Source organism: Melanerpes formicivorus, unplaced genomic scaffold (assembly GCF_026170545.1).
Source record: "Melanerpes formicivorus ecotype bairdi unplaced genomic scaffold, bMelFor1.0.p_v2 SCAF_13, whole genome shotgun sequence".
NCBI lineage: Eukaryota > Metazoa > Chordata > Aves > Piciformes > Picidae > Melanerpes > Melanerpes formicivorus.
Genome location: NW_027142365.1, coordinates 12,927,748 through 12,943,617, shown reverse-complemented (window position 1 = coordinate 12,943,617; position 15,870 = coordinate 12,927,748). Strand labels below are relative to the sequence as shown.

The 15,870-nt window shown below is 40.0% G+C and overlaps 1 protein-coding gene across 3 annotated transcripts in view; it reads left to right on the top strand.

Annotated features, from left to right (window-relative positions):
- The first annotated feature begins 913 nt into the window (after positions 1-913).
- The window catches only part of KIF5B (kinesin family member 5B), a 32,197-nt gene continuing 17,240 nt past the window's right edge, over positions 914-15,870 (top strand). For 2 of the 3 annotated variants that reach the window (XM_068146224.1, XM_068146223.1), the window contains exons 1-10: positions 915-1,294; positions 9,708-9,795; positions 10,890-10,963; positions 11,397-11,501; positions 11,910-11,958; positions 12,363-12,418; positions 12,517-12,604; positions 14,065-14,189; positions 15,193-15,297; positions 15,704-15,849. In XM_068146224.1, the coding sequence (XP_068002325.1) occupies positions 1,169-1,294; positions 9,708-9,795; positions 10,890-10,963; positions 11,397-11,501; positions 11,910-11,958; positions 12,363-12,418; positions 12,517-12,604; positions 14,065-14,189; positions 15,193-15,297; positions 15,704-15,849 (962 nt within the window). In that variant the 5' untranslated portion in view covers positions 915-1,168. Of the gene's footprint in view, positions 1,295-9,707; positions 9,796-10,889; positions 10,964-11,396; positions 11,502-11,909; positions 11,959-12,362; positions 12,419-12,516; positions 12,605-14,064; positions 14,190-15,192; positions 15,298-15,703; positions 15,850-15,870 lie in introns of all 3 variants that reach the window. The other variant, XM_068146225.1, reaches the window with a different exon arrangement.

Sequence of the window (15,870 nt, the reverse complement as noted above, 5' to 3'; positions counted from 1 at the left end):
AAATCATGACTGTCAGAAAGCTGACTTAACTTAGGCAAGCTGTGTTTGTACTTTGGCCCAGTTAGGAAGGTCATTTCTGGATGCAAGAGGTACAGCTGGCAAACTCATGAGACTCTTGAGATCACATCTCTGATCAGCATGGTTTACTTGATATTTTTAGTCTAGATGTAGTCCCTTCTATTTTGATTGTCTAGAATTAGAGCTCCCTGTAATAAATAAATAAAACTTGCAACAAGCCAAGCTTAAAAGAAAAATACTGTGCAAACTCTTTTAAATTGGGATGAAAGAGTGGGGAGAACCTCCCATCACCGGAGGTGACACCAGAATCACAGAGCATCAGGGGCTGGAAGGAACCTCGAGAGATCATCTAGTCCAACCCTCCTGTCACAGCAGGATCACCGATACCAGAAGTTGTTCCCTGATCCCACTCGCCCAAGCTCTCCGCTCCCCAGTTCTGGAAGCAACAAAGCTCATGGGCACTTCGTAAAATACTGAGTTCTCCGACGCCTGCAAACGCCTCCCGGCACTGCCCATCAGCGCAGCCCGGGACCGCTGCTGCCAGCCCGAGGGTGCTCGGCGGCTCCCTGCCAAGGCGGCTGGCCGAGGTGTCGTCTCCCCTTGCTGCACGGCAGCCGAGGTTAACCACAGCTGGGTGCCCTCACACCTGCTCCGGACAGAAGGGGAGCGGGGGACTGTGCCAGGTAAGGCGAGGAGAAGACAGGCGGCAAACCCCCGGAGGCGACCCGGCCACACCTACAGCCCCTCCCCGAAGCCACCTGGCGCCTGCGCCCTGCGCTGCTCACGGGGCCGAGCCTGAGCAGAGCTACGCCTGCGCAGCAGCTCCCAGCTGAGGGGAGGAGAGCGGCGCTGCGGAGGGTGACGTCACCCCCCTGCCCCGCCGGCAGCGCCGCCTCTGCCCGGCGCGAGAGGGCCGGGAGTTGCCGGCTGCAGGCGCCACCATGGCTGCCATATTGGGGAGGAAGTGAGAACGGGAGGCGGCGGCGGCGGCCAGGAAGGAGCCCTTCCCTTTTCCCTTCTGCTTGAGCGGACGCAGGGCTTCCCGGTCAGCGGCGGCAACGGCGGCTTGCGAGACCCCCGAAGCGGGCGGTGTAGAGGCAGCGGCAGGTGGCGGCGGAGCTGAGCGCCCCGGAGGCGGCTTTGGCCTAAGATGGCGGACCCGGCGGAGTGTAACATCAAAGTGATGTGTCGCTTCAGGCCCCTCAACGAGTCCGAAGTGACCCGCGGCGACAAGTACATCGCTAAGTTTCAGGGCGACGACACCGTCGTCATCGCGGTAAGGGGCCGCCCCGGACGGGAAAGGCGGGGGAAGCGCTTCGGGGGGAAGAGGGGTGTCAGGGGTCGGCGGGGTCAAATACCGTGGGGATGGGCGCGGTGTGAGGCGAGAGGGCAGGGCTGAGGCGCTCAGGAGCGCCCGCGGGCGGGGACGCCTCGGGAAGGGGGGGGGTGGCCTTTTTGGGGTGGTGGGGGGAAGGGGAGGAGGGCAGGCAGAGCTGTGGACGACGTCGGCTAGTCTGTATGTGGCCGGGCAATGAACAAGGAGCTGGCGGGGGCAGAGGTCCCCGAGCAGTGGGCATTGGGCTGCAGGGACACGTCGGCGGCGGCAGGTCCCGAAAGCTTTGACAAAGGCTCTGTCTAGCGAAAGGCTTGCGACTTGGGGCGTAGCATGAGCTTTCATTGCCGAGCCCGAGCCACAGGGCACGCTTCAGTGTGTCCACGGAAAACGCGTGAATTATGAGGCGGAAAGCAACAAACGAGTCCTGCAGTGTGTCCCCCGGCCAGGATGTCTCTGAGTGATGAGTTTGATCACTAAACACACACTTGAAATGCATTCCATGGGAGCTACCATCGAAGTAATTGTCCGTAAAGAAGTTTTTTGGGGGAAGAAAAGGCCGAACAACAGTGCAGGCTCTGGTTCGTTGCTGCTGGTGATCTATAAACCAGTCTCTTCTAACAACTTTTTAAAGAAATATGAATGAAACCCAGCACCAACAAACAGCATAAACAGTCCATTTGGCCTTTGGCACGCTTGTAAATGTGTTTTAACTGAAGTCACCTTGCAAAGTCTGAGGCCTGTTACAAAACAATCTGGATGTGACGGGGAAAGATAATCCTTTTTGTTCAGTGTGTAATTTAGCTACAATGTGGAGCTGGAGTATAAAATGAAAACACGGTGGTTTATTGCCTGGTTTCGTTGGTGTTGTACAGACACACTTTGTGCCTAACGTTTGTTTTGGTTTTACTAACTGGTAATTTGTGTTTTCATATAAATACTCTGTAGAGGCAGTTCTGGTTCTGCATTGCTGAAAGTAACTTAGGTGTCAGTTACTGTCTGTCTTTGGGTTTGGTTTTTTATATTCTGTCTCTTGAGGCTACCAAGAAAGTGTTTTGCATTCTTTTTCTTGAGGGTTCTTTGTATGGTATCTGAAACTGAAGGAGGTGATTTAATAAAATCCTTCTTTTAGGATGACTTCCTAAATGCTCTGGTCTGTTAATATTTGTCAATACAACATGACGTTTCATGGGTCTGGAGCTACAAGAATGAAAGCATGCTTGTGAAATGAAGTAATTTGGGTTTATTTCAGTTGGCAAGTTAGCATCTTGGACTACATCTCTTCTTGCTAAGGTTGTATAGGTAAACTCTGAGTAAGGAACCAAACCTGGAAAACAGAAAATCTTAACTAGAGCAAATGGTCTCTCTTAATTGGTCAATACCCATTCATTGTGGCACTACATATTCTGTTTAAAATCAGTGGTTAAATTTAGAAACCTTGGTGGGTTTTGACTTTTTGAAAAATAAAATCTCCACATCTTTCAGCAGTTCTACTGTAGAGGAAAACTTACAGTGTTTAAATACTTTTAAAGTATGCTAACTGCTATATTGGAGTAAAACATTGGTGGCATTGAGTGATTATGTGGGGCTTTCTGGTCAGGGTTAATATTTAGTCTTGCAACTGTACTTGGTTGCTTTCTGCATTGGTAAAACTGACCAAAACAAACCACAAAAATAAATTAATCCTTCAATGATCCTAAGTTCAGGACTTGCTGTATCTGGGACAAATGCCTCCCAAATTACTAGATAGGGTAGCAGCGACTGTATTTGTGTTCTGTTACACAAAATCCTAATAACGGATTGATGCACTGTTGGTTTTTTTGTAATGGCAAGTATATGACATGATAGATGTTCTGAAAGTTATGACTTGATCCTTTAAACTCTTCAGTTACTTGAACTTGGTTTGGGTGTTGGGTTTTTGTTTTTTTTTTTTTTTTTTATTTTTATTTTTTTAATAAGCTGACTTGAGGTTTTCACTAAGTTCTCAACCTTCCATCTGGAGGCAGGAGCCAGCCACCTCTTCTGTGGGAGGATAGTAGCAGGAACACTCCATCTTTTGAAACAATTTCTAGAAACCTTCCTCATTATGCCTTATGTTTGGTTCCTTTTAGCTCTTTGGTTTCTGTCTTTATTGCTACATGTCACATTGACTACCTGTGGAGAGGTAGTCATTGAGCCACTTTTTTGTTTCGTTTTGTTCATAGCTGCTTTCCTCAGCTGGTTGAAGGACTTACACCTTCTGTGTGTGCTCGGGTCTGTGCTGAAATAGTAAAGGGTTCTTTAATAGTTGGGAGTTGCCTGTAATGATAGATGGGAGGTGAAAACCAGAAGGCGGTGGAAGTAGAGCTTGTACTAGACTGCAGATTTGACTTCTCTGTGGAAGAGCGGAGGGAGGGAAATCAGTGATTGCAACCAAACCCTCTTTCCTTGACTCCTCTGTCATTCTGAGCTATCTGTCCTCCCTTCTCTTCCTGGCTCCCATGTAATTGCTGGCATGATTGGCTTTCTGGACAAGTGAGTTGTTTTCATTTGTATTAGATAAAATACTTGTTTCATTTGTATCCAGTGTGTGACTGCTATTTGAGGGGACATAGGGTGTTGGTCTGTTTTAAAGAGCAGACTTTGAAGAAGTGTTGTCTTTCCACAGGACAAAACATTTTAACTAGTAAAGAGCTTTTAAATTATTAAAGATTGCTTGTTTTGATTTTATTTTCTAATGGCTCTTCCTGTTAATTAAATATAATGGTTCTGTTAAAACAGATAATAGGGTAACTTGTTATGAGTATATGACTTTTATGTTAAACATCACAAATGTACCTGTATACAAAAATTGAAAACTATTTGCTCATGAATTTCAGGCTTTTGAATAAGATGAGGAGTAGCAAGCTTATAATACAGTTGTTCATCCCTTAGTTTTTAAATGTAGAACTGTTTGCAACTGAGTAACTTTGTAGTTCTGCATAACACACTATACTGTTTAAAAAAAACCCCAACAACTATTTCTCTACCTAGCCCTAACAGAAAAGTAAATTGCTGAATGTAGTGACACTGGAGGATTTCAAACTGAAGCCTAAGCTGAAAACAGTGCTGTCAGATGACTGGAGTGATGAGGTGTTTTGGGCATTCATGCAAATGAATGCTAACCTTCAATTGTCCAGATGTTTCTAGTAATGATTGCAATATATTCCTTATTTCTGTGGCCTTTAAGAAAGTATTGTGGCTACTTGCTTGTATCTTCATATTTGGTTGGAGTGCTATTTTTTTGTGAGTGTGTAAATGTAACCTCTGTGATCCTGGAAAGATCTTGAGACATTTATTTTTCATTACCTTTTAAACTACTATTTGGTAGTAAATGAGAGCAAGGCTAGGTTTAAGGTTAGAATCGGGGTAATGAAGATCACTTGCTATTACTGCAGGTTTTGTCTGCAGAGTGTTCAAAAGGAAAAGGTAATTCATGTGTGTTGCTGAAAGCAAAGTCAGTACTTTTCTGTATAAATGCAAAAAGCAAGGTGCATTCTTTACTTTTGTCTTGGCTAGCGTGAAGGAAAACACTGTTTAGTTAGAAACACACAAATAAAAATGCTTATGTCTACAATGCAACTTTAAACCTGAATCAAAAATAGCAATCTCTAACTGAAACAGTAGTATTGTTTAATGTTGCTGTCTAATTTTATTTTTTTTTTACTTCATCCATGAAATGGATAATAAAGACATTTTTCAGATGATACTGGTTTAACAGTAAGCAAATATTCTAGCTTATAGTGATGTGAAAAGGGAGAGCTGTGTTCCCTGGCTGCTGTACTACTTGCTTAGAAACACCTCAATCATCTCATGTTTGTTCTGAAATTCAATGGCCATTTTTATGCCAGCAGTGTTTGCTTTTCTCCTTAGAAGAAACTTCTTGCTAAAACAAAGCTTGGCTGGAACTCTTGTTCCAAAATTCCTCTCTGTTTTGATGCTTGTTTCTAGTCACAGTTTTTAAAAATAAAATTACCTGTTACAGTCCTACTGTATCAATAAATAATTACTGTATAACTTGGCATTTGAGTTGCAGTATTTGCACAGAAATAAGAAAAATAGAGCTGAGATCCACTAACTGTCCTGCATCAGCTGTACTATTGTATGCATAGAGCTAGGATGAAAAGAAAATATTTTCCTAAAAATAAAATCCTAGTTTGCAGCACCAGCTTTTCACTCCTTAGCAATGATGGACTCTTAGGTGTGTCCAAGCAGCAACTCCTTAGCTTAGTAACAGGAAGATCTGAGTCAGGTGTTTGACATCATACTTTCCAGAAATTAATTGGTGTGGGATTTTTCATTTGAAGTATTTTGTGTTGGGAAGAACGTTTTTTAATTAAAGATGCAGAACTTAAGAGAAGCTCAAGGCTCTTACTTTAACCTCTCAGCAAAAATAAACTGAGCTAGCCATGGGAGTGTGTAACACTGTTTTAAGTGTCCATTCTCGCACAACCAGTAAAGAGCATCTGAGTTCGTTGTGGTAGAAAAATACACTACTGATTCGTCAAGTACATTTTCACTTCTGACTTTGCTTCTGGTATTGATGAATAAAAAATAAAGTGAACTCAGGCAACCTTAAAAGTACCCAGTCTTGTAGTTTATGGAAAGTTACAACAGTAAAAAGAAGATTAAAGATTATATATTTTTTTTAAGATAACCATAAGTATTTCTCAGACATTTGAGGTAAGATCACAGAATCACAAAATGGTAGGGGTTGGAAGGGATCTTTGGAGACAGAGTCCATCCCCCTGCCAGAGCAGGATCGCCTACAACAGGCCGCACAGGAACATGTCCAGGCAGGCTTTGAAAGTCTCCAAAGAAGGAGACCTCTTTGGAGTGCCTCTCTGGGCAGCCTGTTCTAGAACTGCCACCTTTACAGTAAAGAAGTTTCTCCTTCTGCTGAGGTGGAACTTCCTGTGTTACAGTTTGCATCCATTGTCCCTTGTCCTGTTACAGGGTACCAGTGAAAATAGACTGGCCCCTGCTTCTTGACACCCACTCTTAATGTGTTTATAAACATTGTTTGAACATTTCAGTCTAGTTCTGATTGCAGGAAAAACAACTCATGCATGCTCCAGATCTTCTATCATTCAGACAGGTTGAGCATCCGTTTGTAGAAGGATTGTGGGTAGCTACTCTAAAGGTTAACTGCTGAACTGTGTACTTAACATAAACCCTTTATTGAGATCCAGTTTAACTGCTACTAAATCATGTTGGCAGATACACTTTTTTGAGGGCTATGAGAGCACTTGCAAGATTTTTACTGTGGGACCACATCCTTTCAGTACAAGCAACTATGTGAGCTGAAGTTGTATTGTAGTTAATTACTGACAAAACAAATGCTAGGTGAGGAGTGAATGGAGTTGAATTCTCTCTTTGGAGAGAAGAGGTCAGAAGCTCAGTTTGCTTGGTATTTTGTGTGTTGCTTATAGGTTGTAGGCATTACATTTCCTTAGGATTTGAGCAACGCTCACTGTAAAATTCTGGAGCATGTCAAAACAGCATCATATTGCAATAGTGACACTGCTACTACCACTGTCATGGACACCATGTGGTAATGTTACTTGGACCTTTTGTGTTTTCAGTTCATCATAATATCTGATTGTTTATCACTTAGGGAAGAAAAGGCATCTGGTATAGGAAAAAAAATCTGACACTTTAATCTTTCTTGATTAATCTCTTAAAGGTAATGAGGAGGCTTTCTAGGGCAGGGTAATCTGTGTAATGCTGTTTTAGCTTTGTTTACAGCAGAAAGTAGACTGTAAAGAGAAGTGATAAGACATAGCATCACAGATGCCAAAGATGTGAAGCTATACTGAGTGGGAGGAATTTGTATTCTTAAAACATAATTATTGTGGAACCTGCTTGGCTAAACCAACTTGGTTAGGTGCTGATTTGACAGTGATGGAGTCAGGACACACCTCTATTGTGGGTTTTCAGGGGTGTGATAAATGTATCATGGTCGCTGAGGGGAGGGATTTTTGCACGTTTTGAGATTGTATTGTGGCTTCATCCAGGAACCTATAATACTGAGGACACGTAAACAAATATTCCACTTTCCAGCTGCAAGGGTAGGGGAAATGACAAGTGGTATAAATAGGACCTTTCAGGAGGATTCATCTGGCTGGAATTGTTTTGTGTATACATAGGTAGCTGTTAACCTGAAGGAAATTGGAATTTGTCACGTGTCTAGCAGCTTTCAGTCTATAAATAAGATACATTAAGGGGTTTATTACCCGAGTAAAATCATTGCATCTTGGTTTTTTATTCTTACTGAAGACATTTATCATGCTGCTATTCTTCATGTTAATGTTTTGCAAAACAAGAGGCTAAGTATGTGAGATACTGTAATTTGTCTCTTCTCTTACCAAGGCACTTGAGTGGCAGTTGGAGGGTAGATTGTCTAAAAGTGTTCTGAGTATGTAGATTAATCAAATTAGTAAACATAATTTTCCTTCAATTTACTAGTTCAGTTTGGTAAACCTTTGCATGCAGAATAATAAAAACAAAATGAAAACCAAACAAAACCCTCCAAAACAAACCCCAAATCCCTATAACTGTTGTTTAAAATTTAGAAGAGAGCTTTTTCAGAGCCTGCTGCAAATACCTGTAGCTTGCAGAGTGGTTGTGGACTAGTGCAAGTTGTGCCAACAGTTATTCTTAAACAAGGTATCTTCCTTCACTGGAAACTAGGCCTGAGACTGTGTGTGTGTGGGGGTGTTGTGTTTTTTAAACTTGGATTTCTTTGACATCAGAAATATTCTGTAGTAATATACAAATACACGATAATGCATATGTACAAATACGCAGATTGCTAATGCTGTACAGACTTTGTGGTGACCTTGGACACTATCACTTTTCTCACTATATTTTTCCAATATGCAATATTAAATATGATCCTCCAAAATTGTATATTTCAGTGCATAAAACATGCACTTGAGCACAGAAGGTGACTTGCAATGTGTAGAGTAGCTGACTGATGTTTGTCAAGTTGGAGGCTTTTTGACTTAATGTGTACTCAGTCTTCCTTTTCTTAGCTCAGGGTTACTTGAAACTTGTTAGTTGTTTGTCTTCTGATGTATGTAATAGCTTCAATTCTACTTCTGGAACATAGGAATTTGAGGTGTTTTTGAAGCTAAAATGAGTAATGGAAGCTTGTGATTTCCCTGCTGTGAAAGAAGCACTCTGACAATCTTCAGCACCTTAGGGATAGTTTCTGCCTACTGAGTCTTGTGGTTTCTTGAGCATGTTTACACAGTGAGGGCTGTAATTATTTTTTCCAAGAGGGAGCTCCTCTGTCTGAATTCAAGGCCTCTCAGCAGACAGATCTGTGTTGACTCTCAAAAGCTTTGTTTGGTTTTATACTAGGCATTAGTGAAAGATAAATGGAAGGTCGGCCTGAGGAAGGGAATGTGGTGGGTGGGTGAAAGATCGAAGCTATACTTGTCTCTGCCAGGGAGGTGGTTCCAGAGTATGCTTGAGGGAAGATGATAATGAATTAAATATAGGCTAAATGGAGCACTTAACAGTTGCAGTGAGTTAGCAATGATAACTGACCTAGGACCCTTGTATACCTTGCCTGTCTACTTGGCTGCCTACTAAGTCAAGCTCTGAAAATGCTATAAAAATTTGAACTTAAGATGGGAATAATAGTTCATATCCTAATGGTTTGCTAGCTGCTTAGAACCATATTTTGAATGTCTCAAAACCCAACATTTCTTACAGGAAGCTATGTCAGACCTTCCTCTTACAGTGCCTTCCAAAATGACTCTTCTGTGAGAGGTTCTCTTCCTCCAAAGTGCACTTTTGCTTATGGAGCTTTCTTTTAAGGATATCATGGGTGGGGAAATAGTTTCTGTGCTGATTATAGGTGATCTAAATATTTCTTTTTGGTTTGCAGTTTTTACAGTGTTAGCAAGGCAGCTACTCTGTGTGATGTGGTGCAGACTGTTTAATAATTTGCATTTAGCAGGAGTAAACCTGGTACCAGAGCAGGGGAGGATAAGGGGTTCTCAGATGTATGAGCTAGGCATTGGCTTACCTTGTAAATCAAGTACAATGAGATCATGTGGCAGAGTAGTTCTGGAGAACTATTTAGATTGCACTCTGAACCCAAATATATTTAATTCAAGGCCTTACTTGTAGGCAAGCATGTGAAGATTTAGGCAACACTATATAAGCTGATTTCCTCTCTACAGTCTTCAAGTGCTTAAAATAAAAGGTTGCCCAGAGACAATACAGTTTACTTCTAAACTAAAGGAGCAAACACCTTCCAATTCTGCTTCCAGCACCTGTTTGTTTTAATGGCTTTTCTGTCTTGTTTTTTTTTGTTTTCCAGTCCAAGCCATATATATTTGACCGTGTATTCCAGTCAAACACATCACAGGAACAAGTATACAATGACTGTGCTAAAAAGATTGTCAAAGGTAAGCTGGAATAGCAACTTTAACCATAAGGAAATCTGTATAGATTCTGGTGTTGAAAATGGATACTTTTATGTTCCCTTCCACCCTCTGAACGTTTCTTAAGAGCCAACATGGATCATAGCAGTACAAAATCACCCTGTAGTTGAGCTGATAAATTGTCAATGCTTAACCTGCACTTTCAGCTGGTTGTAACATTTGATAACATTTACCTGTCATGTTTCATGGGGTTTTTCTTTGAATTGGTTGGGGTGGGTTGTTTTTCTTTTTATGTTCTCTGCCAGAGACTGTTTGAAACAGTCAGAAATGAATCGAAATAACTCCGATGAATAGGCTTGATTGTTTTTTACCCCCTCCAACTTACTGGTGAAGACATCTTAAATTGCTTTGGAGGAATTGGCCCCACCACTGATCTCTGGGAAACACTTGTGAGTCGCCACCAGCTGGATTTAACTCCATTCACCACACCTCTTTGGGTCCAGGGTGTGCATTTGCTTCAAACTTGAATTGTCAGAACTGGCCTAGTGACTTCAGAAAATCAATTCTTCTCACAAAGAAGGTTGTACCAGCCTGAGTTGTTGTAGAATAGAATAGAATAAACCAGGTTGGAAGAGACCTTCATTTAGCTCGTTTCCTGAAAATAAAATTGATTAGTGTCTTGAGAAGATCAGTACTAAGTTGTAAGTGATATAACTTTTAAAACAAGTTTAACAAAGCACTGTCAGAAACCCCTGAAATACTAACTGTTAGTGACAAGACGGGTGAATGTAGGGGTTCTCTGGTCATTAGAGAAGTCTCTACAGCCAGGCTCTTGTATCAATTTCCATTTTGTTCCTGACCTTGAAGTCCTCATTTTTCTGTTTTCAGAAACAGATGCTTCTAATACTGTAAATGTCTAAAACACAGTCAATAATGGCTTAATGCATTAAAAGGGCTAGGGAGGAGCACTCTCGCTCCCCACCAGCTCTAGCACAGAGATTCCTCTGAATGACTTAGCTTGCTGAACATTTTAGGAACTGCCAGCTTGCATTCCATTTACTTTGACTTTCCTTTAGGAGAAGGAAATGAACCCTAATGAAAATACTCTTTCCCTTTAGATGTACTCGAGGGATACAACGGTACAATATTTGCTTATGGGCAAACATCGTCTGGGAAGACACACACTATGGAAGTAAGAAACCTTTTTTCTTCTTAATGTCATTGTCATCTCTCTTCATCACAAGAGTCCTATCTGTCTAGAAAGAAGATGTCTACTTGTATTAATTTTGTAATTTTAGTTTTCTTTCCCTTTCCATTGTGACATTTTGATATCAAGGATGCGTTTTTTAGGACTGAGAAAGGCAATTACTAGATTTTTTTTTTTTTTTCAGTCCTCAGTAGCAGGATGAGAAAGACAAGAATAATGTTTAATAGTGCATTTTCACTTCTAGTAGTTTGGGAGATTTCTGAGCCTGCTCTTTTCATTCTTGGCAAATAATTTAGCTAAATCCTTTGTCAGATTTTTAAAACTAATTTATCTTTTAACTATTTGTTTTACCTTTCCATACTGTTTGTGAAGTTGAACTCAGCAGGAACATTTCATTTGATTGTTTCTTTTCTAATAGGGGAAGCTTCATGACCCAGATGGAATGGGCATTATTCCAAGAATAGTGCAAGATATTTTTAATTATATTTACTCTATGGATGAGAACCTTGAGTTTCATATTAAGGTAAACTTTTCTTTATTGTTACTTATTTAATCTATATTAAAACTGGAAGTAGTCTGTGGTGAAATGGATGTTTACCTGGTTCTAATGTTAATAACTTGGAAAATTTAAATGTGAGTTATTTCTGAAATAACTGACTCTTTATAAAGAAGAATTAGTTAACACTTTAATGTTTAATAGAAACAAAATTAATGGTAGCTAGTCTGAAACCTATGGCAGTGCTGATAGTGTTTGAAGCTTTTGATTAAAATAGTTTCTTCTTAAAGGTATATTTTTGTTCATCCTTAATTACTTAAGCTAGATGAGGTATTATGTGGGTGATCATAATAATCATGCTGGATCCTTCTGATCAAAATGCAAAGCGTTTTTTGCTTTCTCATGCTGTATCTTCATTGCCCTTTTCACTTTTAGGTGTCATATTTTGAAATATACTTGGATAAAATAAGGGACCTTTTGGATGGTAAGCCTTTTTATTTGTATTGAACATAAAAAATAAGTTGTTCTGGAGAGAATAAAAGAACAAGCCAACCAAACAAACCCTAACAAAAACCCAAACAAACATCAAAATCGACCAATATACAAGCCCAACCAACAATCCCAAGAACAACAAAAACTTATCATGGTACCAAGATAGGTGTGCAATGCGCTAATAACCTATGCTTGATAAGGACACATCAAACTGGGAAAGCATGGGGTTATTCCATATAATGTTACCCAAGCTACAGTAGGGGTTGTTTCCTTTATATGAAGTTTTTATGAAGTCTTGCTGAGAAATAACATCTGAATGAGACATACATTGTACGGAGCTCTTTCATTTTCAAAGAAATTGTGTGGACCTTAGCTTTGGAACTTTTTCTCTTCCAGTTTCAAAGACCAATCTTTCTGTTCATGAGGACAAAAATAGAGTTCCCTATGTAAAGGTGAGCATTGATCTGATGTGATTTAATCTTGCACTCCTTTAGTGTATGCCACTTCTATTTGGCTTCTTGGTGTGATACTTTATTTTGCTTTTCAAAAGGGTTGCACAGAGCGTTTTGTATGTAGTCCAGAAGAGGTTATGGATACTATAGATGAAGGAAAATCAAACCGACATGTAGCAGTTACAAGTAAGTGGTATCTTTTGTCTCCTTTCAGTGCTCTGATGATTTGCTTTGATTTGCCTTAAAAAGTGGCAAAAGCAAAAATAGCAAGGTAAATAATTCAGCTTTTTGAAAGGGTCTAGCATAAGCAGCTTCAGCATGTCTTTCAGAAACAAGTATTTCAATTCATTATTTGTTAGGTGTTGCTTGGGTTGAAAGAGGAAAGTGATCAATTAAGAGCTCTGAATCACTGAAGAAAAAGGTGTAGTTCTACAGCAGGAATAGTCCAAAATCCCAGTCTAAGGAATTCATTTTGGTTAACCTATGGATCTATAAGTAAGGCACTGTGGCTTGTCTGCAGTTGGCCATTCCATTGCATTTCCTGAGAAAGGTTAATCAGAATATATTTTCAGACATGCTGCAGTAAATCTGCAGCATCCTAGTGCCACAGGTTTTTTGGCCTGTGGCATGCCATATGGCATGGAGCCATGTCAAAAGTCTCTGAATTGCCATGAGAAGCAGGGTTAGGAAGTGAAGGTGAATAGGGGGGAAAAAAAGGATAAGGAAAGATGAGGTGCATGTAGAAAAATGCTTCAGTTCTTGGCAACTGAAGTGACTGTCAGAAATCTCTGAGAGCAGGTTTGAGGGGGAGTTTCACAATCTACGTGTGTTTAGTTCTTTTTTCAGGAAAAGAAAGAATATAGTCATTAAGTAATTTTGTTATTATTACTGAGAATCAAAAATAAAAATATGATGTTACTTTTAAGGAACAACTCACTCTTGCATTTCCGCTTCATTGCTCCTAGGTAGTAAGTGGGGACCAGACTAAGGAACAGAGATACAGCAGAAATTTGGACAGGCTGTTACTCTAAGTTGAGCTGCCTCTGTGGCATCAATAAACCAGTCCTTTTAGACATGTGATGGATTTATGGTTAAAAAGGAGAGGGGGACAGCTGTTCTCATTCAGGTTGATGTCAACTCAAATTTTATTAGTGAATTAAAATACTTGCTTAAATTCAGTAAGTCTTGCTTAGTCCACATGCTTCACAGTAGAGGAGGCAATAAGTATTCAAAGGAGAAGGGACTGAAAGGTTTTGTCAATCTAATTCAAATTTTCATAAAAGGATGAAATGTGATACCTTCTAAATGTACAAAAATTAAATCAAAAAAGAGAGTATATTCTGGTATCAGAAATGTAAGTGTGCTTTGTATTTTAGTACAGTAAATTAAATGTGTGAAGTCCATAGCTGACAGGCTAAATCTTATCAGTGAGCTTATGTGGTATTAATAGAAGCCCAAGGGAAAATGGATCTTCATTAATTAGACAGCACTTGGTCTTGCTGCCTCAAGTTTTACTGTCCTTGAGATGCTGCTTTATACAGTGTTATTAGCTTTAGGTCTGTCACTTCCCTGTGAGAAGATCCTATTCTGTTAAATGAGTTTGCTTGTACACTAATGTTTTACAATGTGTATATTTTGGATTATAGATATGAATGAACACAGCTCCCGAAGCCATAGTATTTTTCTTATTAATGTAAAACAAGAGAATACTCAAACAGAACAGAAACTAAGTGGAAAACTTTACCTTGTGGACTTGGCAGGTAGTGAAAAGGTAATTCTGATTTTTTTTTTTGTTTTCCCCCTGCTCTGACAGACTGGTGGTTCTTTGCAGCTAAATAGTTTACATTAATGTGAGAGTGATTGTTCAGTTGTCATCTCTGAAGTGTTTGTTTTATTTTTGACTTTGAAATGTGGTTTCTGAATCCTAGGTTGACTATTAGATCATTAGCTGATCTGCATTTCTGCAGTGAGGGTCTGTAAATATGGCAAGGGGTAGGGAAGTAGCCTAGAGTTCAGTCTTGTTATCTGAGAGCAAAAAGGTGCACAGGTTGGGGGATGAGGTGCTGTAGCAGTGCCAAGTTTCTTCATTTGAAATTCTGATTAACACTGCCCAAAATGACAGCGTGCTTTCTTGTGTCTGTGGCTTAAAGCAGAGTAGGAAATGTGTATCATTTTGCTGATGCTGCATCACTCCTTAAAGACTGTAATTAGCCTTTTAAGGGCTGGATTTTTAACATTCTTTTCTTCCTTGCTTCTGGGTTTATCCTCCTCTTTGTCTCCACGTTTTTTGAGTCCTTTCTGCTTGCTGTTGTCTTTCCTCGAGTAATGGTTCTGTGGTCTCCTTGTTGTCTGAATCCTGTGTTTGTTCTGAAATGCATTTCTTAGTAGTGGTCTTTCTCCTTGAAACTGGAAGCATTAATGTGCGAGTTAAGTTAAAAGGCTGGAATGCAGGTTTTTGTTACTTTCACTCTTTAGTTCAAAATTTTCTTTTTATGCTTTTCCCAGTTTGTCTTCCATGAAAAGGTGTAGTTTGCAGGGGGAACAGTCAGTGTAAAAACACTAGAAAGGTCTTCAAACTGAGATGTGAAGGAAAAATTGCTAGCAAAGCAGGAAAAGAGTGAGGAGTGGGTTGCTTATTTTAATCCAGCTTGCTTGTGAGTACCTCCAAATCAGGGAAATTAATTTAAAAGTGGAAAAGTTACTCAAGGCTTATATTAAGGGTGGAAGGTAGGTTTTTGAAAATGCACTTAATAATTGACTGAAATATTGTATAGGTTAGTAAAACTGGAGCAGAAGGTGCTGTGCTGGATGAGGCCAAGAACATCAACAAATCTTTGTCTGCTCTTGGAAATGTCATCTCAGCATTGGCTGAAAGCAGTGTAAGTGTTCTCTTTCATATTTCTGTACTTCAAGGTTAAAGGCTGGTGAGCATGATGTTATGCAGAAATTCTTTATTGATCTCAGTGATATGCTTGGAGTCTTTTAAACTAGTCCAGTTGTATCAATGCATTGCAAATGTGCTGTATTAAAATATAAAGTTACAGTTCACATTGAGGGACATAAGCATCATACTGAAAGTTTTCTTGTGCTCTAAACAGTACTGAACATAGACTTATGATTTTATGTTATTCCATGCATGTCCATGTTTAGGATTTATGAATTAAAGTGGAATTTAATGTCTTTGTAATGAAGTTATACCTAGCCAAAAATGTAGCTCTTACTTCAGCAAATTAAACAATGTGGCTGAAACCCTGTGGCTGATTCTTGTAACCATTCTCTTGGTAGACTTACGTTCCATATCGTGATAGCAAAATGACCAGAATCCTTCAAGATTCACTAGGGGGTAATTGCAGAACTACCATTGTTATTTGCTGTTCTCCATCTTCATACAATGAATCTGAAACTAAATCTACTCTTCTCTTTGGCCAAAGGTGAGTAAATGATTTGATGTT